Consider the following 20,479-nt stretch of genomic DNA (forward strand, 5'->3'; position numbering starts at 1 on the left):
CCAGAGGCCCTAGGTGCAACAAAGGCGCCGTTGCGGACTAATACTAGCTCTCCGTCGTATTGGATAGCAAAGGCTGCTTATTCCAATACCTACCTTGTGACATATATGCCGACCCTTGGTTGACCTCCAATCCCGGGAGGGGGGACCATATCATAACGAGGCTTTATGCGGGATACCTGGTTGATCTCGTTTTATGCTTAGGAAGGTGCTGAGCAGAATTGAGAACTTAGCCCCTCTGTCATTTCCTGTTGTACCACACTTGTCTCGTAGAGCAGCTTGTACCGCCAGTTTTTCCTACAAATTTTCCTATGATCTCGTTAACTTGACACGACATATTTAGAATGGGGGCTTGACCTCCACTGCTGAGGATTTTTCACTCGAGGAGGCCATTCCCATCTCAGGTGCTTCACAAAACTCTACAGTCATAATATAACCCTCTGGAATATGCTTAACCACGTCATCCTCAACGAGGATCCCCAATCCGTTTCTATTTTCCCAAATGACACAAGCGATGAGTTTTGGATCAGCCTGGGCTCTTTCTGCAACTTTTTTTGGAGTTCGAGAGAAGTTCGTTCCACTAAATAGATAGCGGAATATATGTCCTAGAATACCTTACTATGTTGATTGACCTGAACATAAAAGCATGCAACTGTGACGAAGTAAGTAGAATGTATAATATTGGTATACCGCTATACGTACCGGGATTCGTTGACAACACTTCAAGATCCGAGGATCTCGTTCCGTGAGGCAAAATAACGAGATAGAAGTCCGGATCATCCTGCTCAGTACCTCGCAAATTGAGAACAGTCACTTGACGAGTCGAAACTAATAATTTGTTTATTCGAGCCAGCTTTAGGCGGAGGTCGGTGAATTTCTGGCTTGCTCGCTGTTTCATGGATGACTTGCGCCTTTGATGCCGGTCCCTTAATTGACAAGGGTCCTTGGGGGTGGGAGCGTGGCGAGATCCAACGAAGCCCGCTATTTGAAGTTCCTCGGCGATCTGTTTGTTGAGTTTCTCAATCTTTTTCTTAACGAGTGCATTATTATTGGCTAACTTTCGCTCGGCACCGTGACCTCGGTGCTATAAATATCACAGTATCCGTTTCACGCTTGATTACTTAACGGGTTGACAATTAAAGAGAAACAGGTTTGATAACCCATAATCAAGCCACTTAACCACTAGCTGGAATGAGTGAAGGATGAATTACTAAGTAGATCCTCCTTTTACGTATTCTAATACTATAAGGAGAATTTGATGAATTCAGAAAAGAAAAAAATACGAAGAAAATTCGTATGTGAGTCAACAAATAAAAAGAACTATTTACAGATTAATCTAACATACAACATCTATGCTTTAATGATTCCAGACCATGAAAGACAAATGATTAACTAATTAACATCGTTAGATGTGATTAGTCTACTTCATGAACCAATCACACCGAGGCAGAATCAGGACGGCGATTTGTTATTAGTTCTCTGGTCCTTGATGGGACCAGGAAGCGGTCTATATGGTTTTGGGGATTTCGGTAAATAATATTAGTCTTCTTTCTGGGAGCCAATCATCGAAGCGCTGTAGAGGAGGAGCCTTGCCTATAGAAAGGTCACAAAGCCCGCTGATTTTGTACGCATGAGTATCACCTCCCCATCCTCCAGATAGATTCCGATACAGTTTAAATTGATCAGTCAAGCAATATGGAATCACTTCCTATAGAAATCGTCTTCCGTATCGTTGAATGCCTCGACATTGGGGAAGTCAAACAGCTTTCCCTTTCTAGCAGGCGAATGAGGGGCGTCTGCCTACCTTCCCTGTTTCGCAAGCTCACGATTGAATTCTCGAGAAAGGGATTTGACTTATTGGAAAACGGTTTGAAATCAAACTTGCATAAGTATATCGTCTCCTTGGAGTACATCTGCCCAATGTTACTAAAACCAGGTAAGGACACTTCCGAACGATCATAGAAAAGTCTGACCTCAAATATAGAGATACGAAATTATCGCTACTTCAAAACACAATTCCTTACTCCTAACGAATATGTCGATACATGCGAGGAGTTGATGTCATGTCCACTTGTGAAGACTGGGAGGAACTGGAATGCTTCCGGGACGACTTCCCGTCATACACAGGTGTCTATAAGACACTACGACGGACTTGTGTCGAGCAACAAGTGATCCTAGAAACGGGAAGGGCTTCGAACTTGATGAGCCTTGCCTTCAAGTTACTTCCTCACTTAAACGAATTGATTTTGGTATTTTGTCAAACACTGGGCGACGATGATTGGGAGAGCTATTACCTACAGGTGTATCATATGGTACAGCAGACGTCTTATGGACACCATGTCCAACTGGTCCTGGCTGCTCTCAAGGGGCACAACATACCTTTAAAGCTTATCCAGCTCACCTGTCTCGAAGCTCCCGATGACCTTAGCGCGTTGCCTTTTTCTTCAATTTACCGATCACATCCCACGCTCACCTAGGGGTGGAATCGAATATCGAATAGTCGAATATTCGAAAAGAATTATAATTTCGAATACGAATAATCAATAAATTCCGGCTGACTAATATCTTTTCGAATAAAAATCCATCTATTCGAAAATTATTCGACATATTCGAAAATTTAGCACGTGCCCACCATTAAACCCTCAGATTTATATATATCCCTCAACAACACCAGCCGTCTCATTGTTTCCCCATGCAAGGAGTGCCTTCGCAAGCCTAGCAAATCCCTCCCACTATTGAAGAGTCTCTCCACTGCTACCTCTGATGCTGGAATTGCTAAATAGTCCCTGGCGGCCGCGGCAACGTGTGGGTACTCGTGACAGTGATCCCTCCACCAAGAAAATAACCAGTCCTTGTCCTGTATCACTGGATCCTGAGCTATCACTACTCCATCTTCAAAATACCTGTCAACATCGGAGAGTTGCAGTTTCGGCGGTTGCAGTTTCTGAAGAATTCGGGCCTCTATCGATCTTGCTGCTGGCTCGTCTGGGCTGCTTGTGACAGTGGACTCTACCCGAGGCGATGGATACTGCTCATGGAGTAGCTCCTTTATATGTTTTATAACCTTGTGTGCGCTGACTTTCCCTAGCTCTTTTTCCAACAATAATGTCTTGAATCGTGGGTCGAGGACTTGAGCCACGTAGTAGGCATCTTGCCCATCCATGAGGTCGTAGTACTTTTTGAACTTGTTCAGCCCGGAGGATACGGCAGAAGCAATATCTGCGCGAAGCCCAGAAAATTCTCCTTCTCTAGAGGCGGCATCATTCAGTATGTCGTGAAGTTCGTAGTAAATAGGTATTGCAAGGCTGATCTGGGGCTGGCGCTTGGAAACGGTGAGCGTGAACTCCTCAAACTTTGCAAGAATGGATTCAATTTGATGGAGACACGCCCAGTCCTCAGTCGTAAATGGCGGAAGGTAGGTTTGACTATCGATCCATTTTTTGATCTGTTGCTTTGCTTGTAAGGCGTCCCTAATCATTCGAAATGTCGAATTCCACCTGGTATCAACATCATACTCGATAAACTTGTCATTTAGCCGATTTGTCTGACAAATTAACTTCCACTGCTGTTTTCTCTGTGGTGTTCTTGCTATCCAGAGACTCATGATTCGAAGGCGGGATAGGACAGAGTGCATCCCAATGTCTTTGTTCTCTTGCATAAGATCGCATGCAGTAACAGCCGTTTTGTGATCACCGGATTTCAGAGCGGAGAGTATATCACTAACAATGAGATTGAGGACATGGGCCAGGCAGCGGATATAGCTATCAGCACCCTGGAAATGAAAGGCGTCTGTCTCCCCAACGCCGAGAAATTTCTCTTTCAAATTGAAATATAGTTCTGACATCAACGATTCGTTATTGGTGGCATTATCGGCAGTGATGGTGAGGATTTTGTGTTCAATTCCCAGCTCCTCAAGCGTTGAGCCGAGTAGGTCCGCCATATTTTCTCCCGTATGTGCGCCATGCATTTCGGCAAATTCAAGTACTCGTTCTTGATAGTGAAAATCACTATCTAACCAGTGACCAATTACCCCTAATATCGGCTTTGAATTCTTACTTGTCCACACATCCAGTGACAATGCAATGGTTTGACAGGTAGTAGCCAGCAAACTAAGAAGTTGCCCTCGAAATGAAACGAATTCAGCGTCGATTCGACTAGCGACAGCTTTGCGGCATGTAAACGGCAGCGTGATGCCTGGAATGTCTCTGAAGATTTGCTGAAATGCCGGGGACTCGATTGCCGTAAAAGCCATGTTGTCCAAGACTGTCCATCGTAACAAGTTTTGCTCCAGTCTTTGTGACGTTTCTGTCTCTGCCCGTTTCCGGAAGAGGCTACTTATGGATTGCTGCGTCATTCCACCACCATTCTCGGCATTGGCAGTATCGTTGAGAAAAACCCCATGCTTAGCAAGATGAATCTTCATGTTAGAAGTCGATGTTGCCCTCGCAGAGTCACAAGTTTGCCAGTTACATCTTTTGCATTGAATTTTTCGATCCTCAGCGGGTCTCTTGGCCCCTTTCCGTGACCAGAGTTTCCCCGGGAGTGGAGACACGATAAACTGGGTCCATAGCGAATCATTCTGTGGTCTGCCGCGAGGTAAGGATGGAGTAGAACGCTGGGATATTTCAGATGATCCCCATTCAGAAAACTCATTCTGCTGAAGTGATTCCACAGGCGAGCTTCGGTTTTGATCCAACTGGCTCACTGAGTCATCCGGCGTTATAGGCTCCGGGCTTACTTTTGGCTCATTTAAACGAGGTCTTTTGAAGATACGGTCTTCTGTAGGCACTTCATCGTCGCTTCCGTCATTCAAGAGATGGTAATCTATCCTCTGAGATCGTTGAGATCGTCTCGAAACGTAAGGAGAGGTATCATCCATTGTAGGTGATGAATAAATACAGCTGTCACTCATTCAATAAGATGTAGAAGCTTGAATATCTCAAATCATCATGTCAGAAATAAAGAGGATATTTAGGTAAACAAAGAGCACGCGACGAAACCACGCTAAGTCGCGCGGGATTCATTGGTGCGTTAACCAATCATTTCACGCGATCGAATTTCTGCCAAGAACGTTGAATATTTTTCGAATATTCGAATATCGAATACGAATAATCACTCCCTAAATAATTTCGGATTCGAATAAGACCATACAAGGATCTTTTCGAATACGAATAGAAGAAATCCCTATTCGATTCCACCCCTACTCGCTGTCATGACTCGCTGCCAGAGGTTAGCTAGTTCTTTGGAGTGGTGATCCATGACTTGCCTTGATGGCCTCAACTGTTGACAGACTATCGCACATTGCACTTATCTACTCGGGCCATACGCACGCGGTTCTAGGCAATGCCCAGATTCCGCGAGGTTGGCATCAGGCAAGATCAGGGAACGACGCACATACCTGCGCCATGGCTGGTCCCGGTTTTGCACTGAAAAGGAAGGCAGGTCTCAAGCGACGGTTCAAATCGATTGGGCATCCAGGAGATCCCCAGCGATCAGTATTATGTCCAGGGGCCCGGATTCTTTCCATTGAGTTTGAACAGTTGCGGGACAACGCAAGACTTGAACGGGACCGACGGTCAAGAGAAGGATGGTATGGTACCTCGCACGGGGTGGTCACAGGCACTACGTGACTCACATGAATCAACGACGTGCTATGCGTTTGTCAGTCCTGTGGAAGAACCAGAGGTTGATTAATAGGGGAGAACTTATTAGGGGACCGCCGGGAGTGTCTGGAACTTTCTATTCCAGACCGTTTGGTAGAGGCCGAGCTTCTGGCTCCAAATGAAAAAGCATCGTCGGGCTTGGAAGAGTCACGCAGTTAACTAGAAGAGCAAAAGGACTATGCGTAGTAGGGGGTATTTATAGGCTTGTCGGCCTGTCTTGTCCTGTGCCTTGTTTGACACTAGCGCGTCTGCTATTGGGAGTGGCAACCGTCGAAATATAATCGTCAGTGCAGCTGCCCAAATCTAAGGGCCGCTACACAAATGTTTTTCGTCAACTTCCACTTATTTGAGCCACAGTTGGAATGTCAATTTTAGTTGGTCGCCGTGATAATTAAGCTATGTTGAACTCGTGATGTTGAGTCTGTGGAGACTGCAGCATTCAGAAAAAGTTGACAGATGAACATGCATTCAACGGGGGTTCCATATTAGGACCCTGAGGAGGCTGTTCAACCATCATCAATAAGATGCTTAGTCTTCGACGTTTACCTATTCTTTCTGTTCAAGCTTCAACGCGGACTCAACGATCAGTCCAATACTTTGCCAGACACACCGGTCCAAATTCCAATACGTGGACGGCCATTGTCGGTGGGTATGAGCGTTGAAACTGGTGAACGGTGACCAGCGCCTTCAGTCTATGACTCAGTGTCGTGGGCCAACAACTAACATATGAAGATATACTCCATCTCGTCAAGGGCTTAATCCTGAATGCAGCAGAGCTTTCTCACTGCGTGTTCATGGTAATGTTGCAAACAGTTTATATCGGGCACAAAGTTTCACGTTCGATTCCACGAATACTTTCTGCGCCAGTGCCGACGGGCTGTCCAACGAGGCAGATTCCTTGTTAGAGCAAATTTGCAGGAACAGGTCCCAAGAGGTGTGTGACTTACGAATGAGATGGAGGGGATTGCGAGCTAATTGAACAGGCTAGCAACAACCCGATAGTATTCTTGGGTCAGGGTTTGGGAGGGCTGCTGATCAAACAGGTAGGCGGCAAGAGAAATGATCGCCTCTCAGTCCCACAACTGATCTGGATGACAGCCTTTGGTTAACGCTTGTTTAAGCTCTGATTCTTGCCAAGTGAAGCAATGGACGTAAGTTTTAGAATCAACAAGAGATTCCATGCACACGCTGACCATACCAGGAAGGGGCTGGCCTTTTTTGGAACACCTCACTCACAGGAATCAGAATTGCGAAATGGATCGCACAAGGGACTCTTTGAGAGGCGATTCTGCAGCGATGCAAGATCAAAATCTGCTCCCGGACTACAAATTCCTCCTACACTCTCTAGTGATTTCCGCCACCATCTCGAAGATTTTCTCTACATTTCTTTCTACTGTAACAATGACGAGGTAAGAGATTCTAGCATTAATGACACATTGGTGCCCCGAATGCGGTATATTGTATTTGAGCGTGAGCGGCTGAATTCTTCATTGTTAGACCGTGCCTTTCAGATCTGTGGCACTGAATCTGCCAGGTAACCGGGAGACTCGCGTTCGGCTAATGGGGAGCCATGAGGACCTCTGCCACTTTTCTGTCAAGTCAGACAACTACACGACAGTCACGCGGAGCTTGTGGCGGCTTTGTGACCGGATCGCGGGGAAATAATGCGGAGAGGAGCGCGAAAGCGAACTGAGATTCAGAGGAATACAAGTAGTGTTATTTCATGTTTACTATTGCGTCTGCCTTAATCAACATTCTGGGTTTACGCTCAATGAACTCTCATTACGGAGCCTGTATCAAAATGCTGTATCCTGTTGCTGGCCGGTCGCTCGCCAAGAAATCCTAACTGAACAATGGGAAAAGAAAATTGCTGCATCGTATCGCCAAATCAAGACGCATGCATCCGATCTGATGTATTCGACTAAGTGTGGACCTTTAATGGCGCCTGACTGGCCACCCTACTCGTACTAAAATCTGGGTTCCCAGCCGACGATGCGACCTCTCTTCCCGTCACTGTGAATTGGACTCACGGGGGGGCATTTGGGTGCAACCAAAATGGTCACCCATTCTTTCCCGCAGCAAACGGGATGCATGCCACATATCGGAAGAAGTGCCTCTGGCTTGGAAATGCTTCCTCCCATTCCATAAATGTATGGACTTTGTAGACTGCAGACTTTCTTTTGCCTCGCAAAAGAGTACTGTGTTCGTACGACGATCTTTTCAAATAATCTTCGAATGGCTCTCCTCGAGAGGCGGATAGTTTCCCAGGGCTTGATAGCATCTTTCACATGAAGTACAATTTCTGGGATCTTCATCTTCCGCTTATCAGGGCTTATAAAGTTGGTTTCCGGAAGGGTGACTTTAAACTTGGTTTCATCGTAATGATACCCTTCTCTAAGAGACTCAAATAAAAGTTTCTGAGAGTATTGAAGGTCACCCGAATAATCGTTTGTCGATAGAAGAATGTGATGGCGATGGGAGCCTTTGTAGTTGGGCATCCCAATCAAATCTAACTTTGGGCCAATAAGCGCGGGGCAGGCCCCTAGTTTGAACGCTTCGTCGATCCATTTATCGTTCTTGAATATCACTCTCCAAAGTATGTTTTCTTGCTTTTCACTGAATAGAAGGGCATCTGCGATATTCTTGGTCGAATTAGGGCTGAGCCCTTCCACTATAAGATCGAAAATTTCTCGGGGAATCTGTTTCAGGTTGGGCATTCTGTGGGTCTGGGTTATGGGAGGTTTTCCAAAAAGAAGTCTCTCGTCTGCAAAAACGTTCAGGGGTTTGCTGAGAGACAAGTGAAGAGTGCAGAAGCTCGCTTTATATCTGTCACTGAGACAGTGACTGCTGAAGTAAACTTTTGGTTCTTTTGAGACCATGAAACTTGCGGACATGCTTTCCATCAGTGTATGAGTCTTGTCAGAAAATGAATCATTTTAGCAACAGAGTGCCGACGGAGATCTTTGGCAGGAACCAACTCCAGTAAATTACTACATGCACAGCAATGTGAGTAATTGTTTGGGTCATGGATTTGATGGTCAATGTTGAGATTGAGACATCAGCACCCTCTCTGATGGCGTTGACTTTCGGGCAACGCGTTAGATCACAATCGTATTCAGTTCCTCGGAGTAAGGAAGAACCCCCAGCCCTTTGGCTAATTATATTCCTCACAAATCTTCAACAGCCGGGAGTGTCGCCCTTGTCTCGGGGTATGCCTTCCAAATGTCGTATCCCTTAAAAATAAGTTCTTTTGTGTTCTGGGAGCCCCCCTTCCTATCACCGCTATACTAGAGACAGCAAAATTAAGATTTTAAAGATCACTACATCAGGTTTTAACGTCACCTCATCATTGTCTGCTTTTTCTTTTCTCACAAGCTAATATCTGGCCTCCTGGATTGTTGAACATCCGCAGCCGTTTTAGCGGAAATCCTCCGGGAATTACAGAACTCCACTCAGATGTTCCCTGCAAGAAAAATCAGTGTCCGGTGAGAACACAAATTCGGATGATGCCAACGTCTTTTGGCTGACTGGTTGACCAGAAGTACTCTACGCATTATATTATATTCTCTCCTCGGGATACCGGCGGGGGTTCCGTTTCCGGCGCGGCATACGATTCTTCAGTCAATCCGGCGGCGTCTCGAATATCGTGCGTTTTTGTATCTCCGGCGTTATTTCCTCCCGGAATCTCTGCAAAACGGGTGGACATGCCCTGAGGCGTTAGAGCTGCACAAGCTGTTTCAATTTCTGAATCGACACCGACGCAGACGGCAAGTGGAATCTTCAGGTCCATCTGTCAGCGATATCTAAGGCTGGCGACATTCAATTTCGGCTATTCGCCACGCGACGGTTCATCGTTTCGCACAAAACCGACGTTCGCTCCTGCAGATGACCCCAGCGACCATTGGTTTCGTTCATTGCATTAGCGGTTCCTCGCACAAGAAGGCTTTAGAATATTAATGGAGCTCACCGCTGAGCTTTACGTATCGAAAAATAAACGTTGAAATGCCCCGGTTGTCACCGTTGTGGGTAAACTCGCACCTCACCACCTCACTATCTCACCCGATACGATAAAGTTGCACGGCTTGATATTCTCTTGTGAAGACTTTGTGTATGTCCACGTGAAAGTCCAATGAAAAATGAGTCAGAACGTTGAAATAGTCGAATTCAGTTCTGTTGACTCGAGCTAGTGAGTTAACTAACTTAAACTCCAAGGGAGCATGACCTATCGATTTCCAGCAGTCTTCCTAAGCCTTAGCGAGTCCCAAAGGCTGCATCGTGGTCGCTGTTCGAGCAAACTTTTCAACGCTCTCCAAATCAGACGGGTCTTTGAAGCTCTCTCTAGTATAATAGATATCCCACATTCACACCTGGTATTCATATCGACCCATCGTAAATTTATATGTTTCTACCTCTGATCATCAAACCACTGTCACGCACTCAAGCCAACGTCATGAAATCCATCATTTCTCTAGTCGTGCTAGCTAGTGTCTCTTTGGCCCAGAATTCCATCATCGGCCTTCCCACCGCTGGCTATATGATCACCAAAGGCGGCAACGTGACCGTCCAGGTTCAGCGCCCTGTATGTTACGCTTCTGAAAACGTGAAAGAGAAAAGCGAAATTAATCTAACGTGTCTATCAGAACTCCTTGACTGGGTCTACAGAGATTGCTGTTATAATTGGAGTTTCCTCCTGTGCATCTACTCCTTGTCAACCTGCAGGCGAGGTCATGGGTACTATTCTTTACCAGGGCCCTTTCGACCCGCAGTACCACGAATCGGACCAGCCTCCCTATCAGAACTTTACGGTCACGCTTCCTAACTTAATCGCAGCTGGTGATGCTCAGATCAATGTTGCCCATGCGGCGCTTGTTGGTGTAAATGAAACCTAATATAAACACGTGCCTTCTGGTGTTAAGTTGCTAATCAATCTAAGGCTGGCCCTTTCCCCTACTTGGAGACTCTGAATCGGACCGTGGTGGTAGTCTAATCATTCGAGAAGCGCTTTTCTGGTAACAATTCCGACTGCGATATAGTGTTCTTGGTCGCATTTTTGTACCTCGGCAAGCTAAAGTTTATCAGCTCCTCTGAAATTCTAATCTCTGAGATCAAACGGAATCTATTCAGTATGACCGAATGAGTGCACTATTGTAACAGAAAACATGAATATAAAAAAATTGCACCTGGGAAGGGAATATAGCTACTGTGTAGGGGTCAGCGCTACTGTAGGGACTGAGACTCCATCTTGAGATTGTTGGTATCACCAGCTAGGTACTGTGTACACAGTTAAGTGGACAGCATGTATGCTCGAAAAGTAAAAGTCAATTGATTCATGTAGATAGATGTAGATAGTTAGTCTGGTTGCAAAACACCCCTGGATCCTACACGCCGGCCCTCGGCGGTCATAACACCGGAGCCGTAGCCTGGCGCAAGAATGCGTGCACCAAGCACGGGATGATGTCCCTCAGAGAAGGATATATCCCGACAGAGATAGAATCTGTCGAACATATGATGGGTTAGATTGGCCAGTTGTCTACTAGTCACTGCAGCTGCAGCATATCCAACTGAGCCCAAGACTTTTAGAATAAGAATCCAGTGTAACTAACCACAATGGCGAATTAATTGGATTTACCCTCAACTATTTCTAAGCAGTTTCTGTTGCTTATTGACTTCTTGGAGGAAGCATCTGTTCACAGATTGAAATATCTGGAAAGGAAAGGCAGGATGCGACAACGCTACTTATATGAGATACGCTAATTTGAACCGATTTTATCGTCTATGTGGCCCAAGGAGCTCCTACGCGGCCCTCCCAGGAGCATGCTTGTGAGCTCCAGGGAGTCCAGGATATCATAGGAGCTCTTCTAAGACGACCAGAAGGATGCAAGTGACCTGAAGCGGAGCATGGCCGGCCGAAATGCTTGGCCTGCGTGCTATAATGGGCTCAACCTGTTGTGATTTCCTGCATAGTATCGACTGTGTAATCCCTCTTTATTTGCTATACTGTATCTGCGACAACAATAGCCATAGGTTGTTCGTCCGGTCGTGTTATATTCCTCGCCTTTCGAAAGACAATCCCTTGTCTAGGGTATGGATAACATTTGCTTCATCCTGAACGTACTCATTTTCCCTCATCATATTCTGACTAGCCAGAGAACACTCTTTAGTACTTTGTTCAATAGGTAGAGGTATTTATGCTGGCCTCACCAGTGATACAATAAGCTTCGGAGTTGAAACCCTCCGTAAATATTGGGCCACCATTATAGCCAACTGGAGGATTGGGGGAACCAGGTGCAAGATTCGCCACTCCAAGGTTGAATAGAACCGTCCAGCGCTGCATGTTAGCATTGATCAGCGACCGCAGTTTTCAGATGGCCAAGGTACCACCATGTTCCTAGGAATCAAAGGGTCTTGTAATCACGTACAGCTCCTAATACCCTAGTGCCCCCACCCAAGACCTTCGACAAAAATTATTTCATCCGCTTCCTGGGCAGTGGGGTAAGCATGATGAGCATAGAGAAAATGGTTTCTGTACGGTACATCGGCCGCTTCCTTTCCACATTCCTTCCAGAAATGGCGCCTCAGCCCCCTTCATCCAAGCTGGAGAGGATCCGTGATCAAGGAGTTACATAGCAGATCGCTATGTCACAGATACTCGAAGCTGCTGAGGAGGTGCCGCTCGAATATGCTAGAAAAAATGGCATGATCCATACTGAAAGAACTTGGTAACTCCCTGAGGCCCCTCTGAGGCTACTCATAGGATTGGCTCCACATTTGACAGATTTTTCTTCCCCGTAAAACGTGGAGGAACGGTGCTTACCCGGCATCAGATGGAAGAAGTCTGAAAGTGGGCAGTAAATTTACTACAGTCAACTCTCGTGGGCTGCACACCCTCTGGGGCTTGGATTTTATCTTGCACACAGCCAATGTGTGCAGCTAATGAGAGGATCGTGGCCCGATTATATAATATATACATGAAGCTTTTCCTATTTAGGTTTAAATCCCATCTCCATCAGTGTCTTCTCTCTCTTCCCATCCACCTCAAGCTTCTTGAAAGCTTTGGATAAAGCCTCGATTGACGACATATGCTCCTCTGTGCATCCCTCTCTATGTGCAGCCCATAGTGATAGATCTGATAGGTGTCGTAGAATTACCGTGTCGGACGGTACCTCTGGTTTTGGCCCAAATATATATTCCTCGTCAGGATCAGGTAGATCATCGTCGATATCCTCACCACCCAAGTTGATGATGATGTCGTCTAACTCTGGCTCCGTAGTATCAACATTTTCATCTGATGGGTTGAGAAACTCATCGAATGGTAGTATTTCATCCGCATCCGGTTGAAACGCAAGCTTCTCAACAACCTGATTATAAAGAGGCTTTAATTCAGGGTCCAGTAGGTTACTTTCTGTCTGGTCTTGATCAGCCTGATCTTGACGAGATAGTCGGCACCCAGGAACAACAGTACTCTTAATATAACAGTTCTGAATAGTCTCGTTGGTGACCTTTGTTCGCCACGCTTGCGTTAACCACCGTAGCGTGTAGTTCAGACTCATACGTTCACGTGGATCGATGCCACGATCTAGCATACTTATCATCCAATACATCCAGCTCTTGCGATAGTAATGCTTAAGGTTTTGGATAATACCCTGATCTAAGGGCTGGTAGATAGATGTAGCGTTCGCTGGGAAGAAGACTATCCGGATATTAGACGGCGGTAGCGCCTTTTTAAGAGCCATAAGGTGTGCACTGAAATTATCCATCAATAGAAGTACACGTCTCTGCCTACCGATCCGTAGGTAAAAAGTGCGTAACCATTGTTCCATAATTTCGTGTCGCATCCAAGCCTTCTTATTATAGCGCCACTTACATCCAATAGAAGCCATATTCACACCCCTTAATGCGTGAGGTGTCTTTGCAGTTCCAATAATCCAGAGAGGTAATCGATCCGAACCGGTCGTATTTGATGCGACGACGATAGTTATCCTCGTCTTGTCTCTTTTCTGGCCAGGACGACCTTCAGATGCAAGCCCACCATTAGGCATACGACGCCAGTAAAGGCCAGTCTCATCCATATTATAGATATCCTCAGGCGCATATTCATCGCAGATAACCTGGATCGCTTTCATCTCATGATGTATCGAGTCCGGGACTGAGGCAGCCTCACCATGAAAGGTATGCCATCTAATAGAATATCGACGTTTAAAGCCGGTTAACCAGCCATCGCTAAATGCAGGCATAGTCTGATCTTGGTACATCGGTATCTTCTTCCAATATTCTTCAGCCTTAAGACGAATCAAGGGCCCTGTTATAGGAAACCCCTTCTCTGTGTGTCGTTGTTGCCACTGGAATAAAGCCTCATCCAACAGCGGCCAGTGTGCAGTAGACTTTCCCGATTTAGTCCCAGCTTCGCCGTTATCCAGGTAGCTATACTGAGATGAAAGGGTTCGAGAAACTGTCGTGCGATCGATTATACGGCCAAATTTCTCATGAAACCATGCAGCACAAGCTTTCTGGGTAGGTTTGGGATGTGTCTCAGATGCAAAGATACGCAGGGCTTTCCTCTGAGCATCAGAGATGGTCGCATTTGATCGCTTTACATAGGGTAATTTCGCTGAAAGGATGACCGAAGATCGCACCGAAGGGGCGGGAGGTAGCGATGGTGACGGCGAGGTAGAATCTTGCATTGTGATTGGCCAGATATGATGAGTAAGCGAATTTTGGGGGAAGTGAAAAGTATGCAGACCATGAATGGTGCAGCCCGCGAGAGTTTTATATGTAAACGTTGGGCAAAACTAGTCCTGCCGGAAAAAAGTGTGTAGCTGACAAATGTGTGCAACTCACGGGCGTGCAGCCCACGAGAGTTGACTGTACTATGAACTTCGAACCACGCCTTAACTTTTCGAGCTGTATGGATCCGGGCATTATCCTGCATAAATAGCCGGTTCCATATATAAAAATGGTAGTTCCGATTCGAGGGACTCGATATTGGAGGTTTGGCTATATCCACCCCGTTTCGAAGTTAAATCCCGATTCATCACAAAGATATCAGAACAGCCACTATCGAATATTACTGACCAAGCCATGATCGAGAGTCCTTTACCTTTATTATAAGGCTGTATAAACCCTTTTTTCCATTTTCATGTGGTCGGCTTAGACGCCAGCCCCAAAGTTCGCCCTTCCCTTTACCGATATCGACTGGACATTCGTCAGGCGAAATTTTTGGCGGTGACTACGGAGTATACATTGCCTGACAGCCGACGGTTAGCGCTGGCGATCAACCTCCAATCATGACTCAAGAACTGGAGATCGCTTGCCACGGGAGCATCACCAGACACTCCTCCCGAGTCACAGGAAAGAATCATCCGATACACCACAGCCTCATGGCTATATACCAACAACGTTCCATGATGAATTTCAACGTCTCAACGAGCCACACAATCGAAATTCAATATCAAAGCCAATGCTGATGCTGAAGACTAGGCGGCCGAGCGCATGGTCCTGCCTCACAAACGGTACCAGGTGTGATGTTAGCTCATCTGGGTTGTGTAGAAGAGTGGCCGGAGAAGCGTAAGGTGGGATCTACTCTGCCCTGCTATGACTGGTAAGCTCATATCGCCCTTCCGTGCTGTAAAAATTGAATATATCTGGTTTATTTTACTTGCTATAGTCAGAGCATTGACACAAAATATCTTGCCAGAGGGGAAAGACACTGGAAGATATATTAGAATTTCAATGGGTCGGTACAGCACAGAAGTGAAAAATATGCCCAATCCGTTCCAAGAGTAATGTCTGTTGTACCAAATCCGCAACATTGATTCAGTTTGGGAAGCAACCACAAGTGGATACCGCCAACGAGGAAGTCGAGGATGGGTTAGGAATCGACGACGAAGCTGGAGATAAAATGGGAGCTGGGCCTGAATTTGAGGGAGACCGAGAGTCTGAAGGAGTGCATTGGCTGCCAATCCTCAGCCCATTGTTCAATGCACATGCCGACTTATCTCCATTCTGATTGGCAAAGGTGACCAGGCCAGTCTGCTCCACCTTAATCAGTGCAGCTGGCGCACCATTTTCCGTGCCACAAGCATACACATAAAGCCAAGTGTGGTCCTGACGGGTACCATTCACTTTGCCCAATTCTAGACGCTCGTTAGAATGATGTCAATCCTAGTTCCAGATAATTCCTTACTTGAACAGTCCTGTCCATCCAGTTTAGCAAAAGGTGCAGAATGTCCCGTGCAACCATGGTTATCATTAGACCATATTATGCATTGACCATCGGAATCAAAAACCTCAACACTGCCGCCGAAGGAGATGTTCGCGTAGGCGCTGGCGAGAAGGACAAAGATTGAGAAGTGCATTTCCTTTGATCTTTAGAAGAACGAAAGCAAAATTGATGAGAATCGAGAAAATAGAGGGTTGGATGTCCGTTTATATATGTTAGTCTTGTCTCTTTGGCAAGAACGGGGCAGACTCGTCCTAGGTCACCAAAAGTGAAGAGATGTTTGACCAGTAAATTTACCGTACCTGAACCGAGAAAATGCGGACACTATGAACTGTGGCGAGATCTGTGAAATTTCTTCTCTTCACAATCTCACAACCTAAACACCTCACTCCCTCCTACCACACCGGGGCCCAACGGGTTCAACGGCGTTGAAAAAGGCTCAGGTTTGATGTTGACTTGATGTTGATGTTAATATTGATGTTGATGTTAATGTTGGTGTTGATGTCGATGTTCATGTTAAACGTTTCAACATTCTTTTCTAAACCCGGGCGTTGTGACATTAAAACTTTCGACTTTACCACATACTTTTTGTTTTAGATTCAATCCCAACGCTCACCAGTGCTAGTTAACAGGGAATCGTTGGTCAATGGAAATGACCCAGATATCAAAACATTGTATACCAATCTAGGCAGTATGACATCAAGAGGAAAGAAAAGTGGCTTCAAGGCTCTAGGTAAAGGCACTTTTACTACTTCGAAAGTAACAGTCTATCATCCCTGACCGTCTGATCTAGGCTCTCAATTATATAAAGGGCTTCCCCAGTCTCCAGTCGCTCATACTACGCCTCCTTGTTAATTTCTGGGAAGACTATCAACTTGGTTGTCAAAGACCATGAGAGCAGAACATGAACATTGACGATAAAGGTATGCCCAAGCATTGCACCACAACGTGATGTTCCAAGCTCATCACAGTCTAGACTATATTGGCCTTCACGAGTTTTGGTCCACCTCATCCGACATCCCAGCAACGCCGCCCCTCCTGGCCACTGAATGTGATGGTATTTTGCTAGATTCAACTATCGGAGGCCAACGTATTGACTCTAGTAGCTCGATACCACCTTCGGTGGACTGCCTTCTTTTTCCTGACCCGGAGAATCCACAAGTAGCCTTCAACTGGCCGGGCCCAGATCTTATGTCGGCATTTGTTCCAGCGAGGCTACTGCATTGGGTGGAGATACGCCTCACGGAGCTAGATCAGCTCACGGGTGAGACAATCGAGGAGCATCTGTTCTACCTGTCTTCCACCACATATGGCAGATACGATCTGTACTGGGTGCGTAGACAAATTATGGATATCATCTCTAGCCCTAGGTATGATCAGCCGAGACTCTTCCGATTGTCTTTACGACCACGCCCGGAGCTGCCCACATATTTCCCAGATGCGGCCTTCCCTTTGCACACAACGCAACCCTTGGCAACATGTCTGAATCCAGATGTATTTGTACAAAACTTGACTGATAATTACAGATGGCGTCTCTAGTAAACCAATGAAACAGCTCATTGTCACTGCTGATAAGTTTTTGGTCATTTTATGCCCAATCTGAAGTAAGGTGCTCGTTAGGGAAGATTATTGCATAAGGGGGACTTGCTATGCGGCAGTATAGCGGTGTCAATTCTAGCTCACGAAAAGCCAACTCAGAGGTGGGAAAAGGCTGGTAGTAAGAGGTCCCCATCTCCGGCTCCCGCTTCCGAGCCAGATCTAGAAAAGGTTAGAAATCAATTCGTCAATCCTATTTGCTATCGAGCAACCCTTGTAGAGTAGAACTGGGGGGACAGACCAGATTTTCCTAGAATAGACCAGGCACATAGAAAGACGCTTGATGAATCCTGGCCTCCCTTCTGCGTCCCTAGGCCACCAGGCCTGCTATTTGCGACGATATAAAGTTCCTGGGACCACTGCTGACTTCAGCAATTGTTAAAGGTGCGAAATTGGCTTGGCTCCCTGAGCTCCATACGCTTTCTGGAACGGCCCAAAGGCAAACACATCACTAGCAACCCCCCGTCTTGCACGTCATGTTTAGTAAGAAGAATGAGTCCGTCTAGTTAGTTATTACCCCTTGCGAACAGTGCGTAGGTCATACTGTATGGAGTCAACAAGTTTCTTATCTGGTGCGTTATGTCTAAATCATGAGCAATTTCTTTATAAAAGAGTACAATCGTTTGTGCGACCACATTTTGCATGCTCATTTCGGTTACCTGTAAATGTGGTGCCAAGATAGAAACTGAGCAGATGTTTTGCACGCATGTTGACTCATTGTTCAGCGGACACCAGGAAAGCAGTGGGCGAACGTTTACCGCATCACCCGCAAAACGTGAGCCACGCCGTTAACGTTGAGCATCAACTCGAAACCACTGAGCGGGTGAAACGTTCGCTTGTCAATCCTACACGCAAGGCTCAAGTAAGTGAGGCACTTGCCCTCATCATAAGACTGTTATTGTATGATATAAAGGTGACCGGTGCTCAACATTTGGAGTAGGTTTCATGGTTAAGTACAGAAGCCAGAATATAAATACTGCCACCCTTCTCTACTTCTCTTCCCAAAACCAACTCATTCGGATTCGCCTACACGACATTCAAGAATGACAACCAATCACGACACCGACACGAGCGAGGATGATAGCCTGATGGCTCAGGCGAACGAGCAGCTTAAACGCGAGCTGCTCCAGAGTCAGAAACTTACTCTCGCTACATACCGAGCCCCGCGACGCGTGGTGTCTCTCGGCATCTCCCCCGGCTACGTCAAAGACTGGACGCCAGCAGATGCTTTTCGGGAATTGTATCAAAATTGGTACGTGCTGGCCTCTTCCGCGGGACAAACGCTAATCCACGCAGGAAGGACGCCATCATAGAAAGATTCAATCTTGACCGTCAGAGCTTCCAGCCATTCTTGGAAGACTACAGTGACCATCTCTCAATCATTGTTCCCGATCAAACCCTTGCCGACCAGCCAGCGGAGCGTGAGAATCGACGCGCACTGGGCTTCATTCAGTACGAAAAAAAGACAGGCAGAATCACGATCGCAAATCCATGCATGCAACTACCCATCAATGCTCTAGCTATGGGATTCTCAACCAAAGATGTCCACGGTGCCCACGACCATCTTGTGGGACGTCACGGCGAAGGTCTCAAGCTGGCGGTCCTGGTTCTCTCTCGAGATAGCTACAACGTGAGTATCACCGCAAGTGGTTGCAATTGGAGGTTTGACATGCACACAGACGCATCGGTTTCTTGTACTGTCGCACCGTCTCAGAAAACCAAGTCGATCGAGTGGACCGATCCTGCCTTCGACATGGCAAGCCTACGATACCATGTGGGGAGGGACGTGGCAGTGGTGATCGGCGTGAGGCGGGCCAAGTCAGGCCAACCAGTCGCGCTAGACGCGTTTGTGAATTGGCTCCGCTTGACGACGATGGACGTTCGCGGGCTCACCTACCCTGCCGGTATCATTTCCACACCACATGGCGACTTAATTCTTGATCCCCAGCTGCGAGGTCAGCTGTATCACAATGGGATCGCCTTGACCAATTCTACCGTGGGCGGCGCATTCCTCTTCGCGTACAATTTTGCCTCTTTGACCACCTGCCGCGACCGTTGCGGACTGGGATCCTGGTGGGATGCGGCTCGCCAAGTGCAACGGATATGGGAGGAAGCTCTACGCAAGCAGGAAGACATAATCTTGCCTCTACTTGTCGATCTCCTGCGGAGGCACGCCCGTTCTGCCGACGCCGAGATGATAGGCCCTCTTTTAGAGCCACCGGCGGTGCGTCGGATCTGGCAATACCTGCTGCGCGAGTCAGCAGATAAGGAATTCTTTTACAGCGAGAGGAGCAATGATCAAGTACGTACTCGGGTATAGACAGTGTCGCATTTTGATAACTGATGCAGATAGATCGCGAACACCATCCGGGACAGCCTCGGCAAGCGCCCGGCACGCCTGCCGGACACGCTGTGGCAGATGCTGCGTGCCCACAGCCCAATCCGGACCGTCGAAGAGGAGCAGCAAGAGCTGTTTAAGGATGCAAAGCCCTGCACCATCCCGGATACCACATTCGCGAGAGCAGTCGACCGAGCGCTGCGAGCCTGCTTCGCTCTGCTGAGGTTCACCGACCATATTCAGGTAGTCTACATCCGAGGCTCGACCGGCAAAGTCGACGTATACTTTGACAAGGGACAGGGTACGCTCAAGATACATTGCCGATGGTTGGACTTTGCTTGTATGCACCACCGGTCATTCTGCCGGCCCTGGTCTCCGAGCAACCTTGCCGACACAAACGCCCCCTTTTTCTGTTGCCATGTGGTGGAAGAGCTCTTGGTTCGATCGATTGCATCCATGTTCAAAGCACATCCGACATCTCGACCTGCAGAAATAAAGTTCATGCGCCAGATTGGACGGCGACTACGATATCTGCCGCACAGCATCAACTTGAAGCCATACCCCGGGGGCATTCTGGTCAGTTGGGAAGACAATGAGGCAGAATCCTTTCGCACGCTCGGCTCCAACGGCCCGGACTACCACGTTGTACTTCATGATGACAATTGT

General features: G+C 46.9%; 6 protein-coding genes across 6 annotated transcripts; 1 reads left to right on the top strand and 5 right to left on the bottom strand.

The window, feature by feature from the left end:
* Positions 1 to 336: 336 nt before the first annotated feature.
* Positions 337 to 1,081, bottom strand: N7473_001849 (uncharacterized protein; the record flags this gene model as incomplete). Its single annotated transcript, XM_057147789.1, has 2 exons — positions 337 to 602; positions 700 to 1,081. Coding segments are annotated over 2 exons (648 nt in total), but the record flags the coding sequence as incomplete, so codon positions are not given.
* A 1,564-nt stretch (positions 1,082 to 2,645) lies between these two features.
* On the bottom strand, positions 2,646 to 4,420 carry N7473_001850 (uncharacterized protein; the record flags this gene model as incomplete). The annotated part of the gene is made up of 3 exons (XM_057147790.1): positions 2,646 to 2,702; positions 2,756 to 3,987; positions 4,054 to 4,420. 3 exons carry the CDS (start codon positions 4,418 to 4,420, stop codon positions 2,646 to 2,648), a joined length of 1,656 nt encoding a protein of 551 aa, XP_057011444.1.
* A 3,207-nt stretch (positions 4,421 to 7,627) lies between these two features.
* Positions 7,628 to 8,377, bottom strand: N7473_001851 (uncharacterized protein; the record flags this gene model as incomplete). Its single annotated transcript, XM_057147791.1, has 1 exon — positions 7,628 to 8,377. The coding sequence occupies one exon, from the start codon at positions 8,375 to 8,377 to the stop codon at positions 7,628 to 7,630; it is 750 nt and encodes a 249-aa protein (XP_057011445.1).
* Positions 8,378 to 8,827: 450 nt separating this feature from the next.
* N7473_001852 (uncharacterized protein) lies at positions 8,828 to 9,450 on the bottom strand (the record flags this gene model as incomplete). The annotated part of the gene is made up of 2 exons (XM_057147792.1): positions 8,828 to 8,947; positions 9,241 to 9,450. 2 exons carry the CDS (start codon positions 9,448 to 9,450, stop codon positions 8,828 to 8,830), a joined length of 330 nt encoding a protein of 109 aa, XP_057011446.1.
* A 660-nt stretch (positions 9,451 to 10,110) lies between these two features.
* N7473_001853 (uncharacterized protein) lies at positions 10,111 to 10,647 on the top strand (the record flags this gene model as incomplete). The annotated part of the gene is made up of 3 exons (XM_057147793.1): positions 10,111 to 10,239; positions 10,301 to 10,534; positions 10,594 to 10,647. 3 exons carry the CDS (start codon positions 10,111 to 10,113, stop codon positions 10,645 to 10,647), a joined length of 417 nt encoding a protein of 138 aa, XP_057011447.1.
* A 1,993-nt stretch (positions 10,648 to 12,640) lies between these two features.
* Positions 12,641 to 14,341, bottom strand: N7473_001854 (uncharacterized protein; the record flags this gene model as incomplete). The annotated part of the gene is made up of 1 exon (XM_057147794.1): positions 12,641 to 14,341. The coding sequence occupies one exon, from the start codon at positions 14,339 to 14,341 to the stop codon at positions 12,641 to 12,643; it is 1,701 nt and encodes a 566-aa protein (XP_057011448.1).
* Positions 14,342 to 20,479: the final 6,138 nt, after the last annotated feature.

This window comes from Penicillium subrubescens, assembly GCF_028828155.1.
Source record: "Penicillium subrubescens strain IBT 31985 chromosome Unknown utg000002l_segment0_segment0, whole genome shotgun sequence".
In the NCBI taxonomy this organism is placed as follows: Eukaryota; Fungi; Ascomycota; class Eurotiomycetes; order Eurotiales; family Aspergillaceae; genus Penicillium; species Penicillium subrubescens.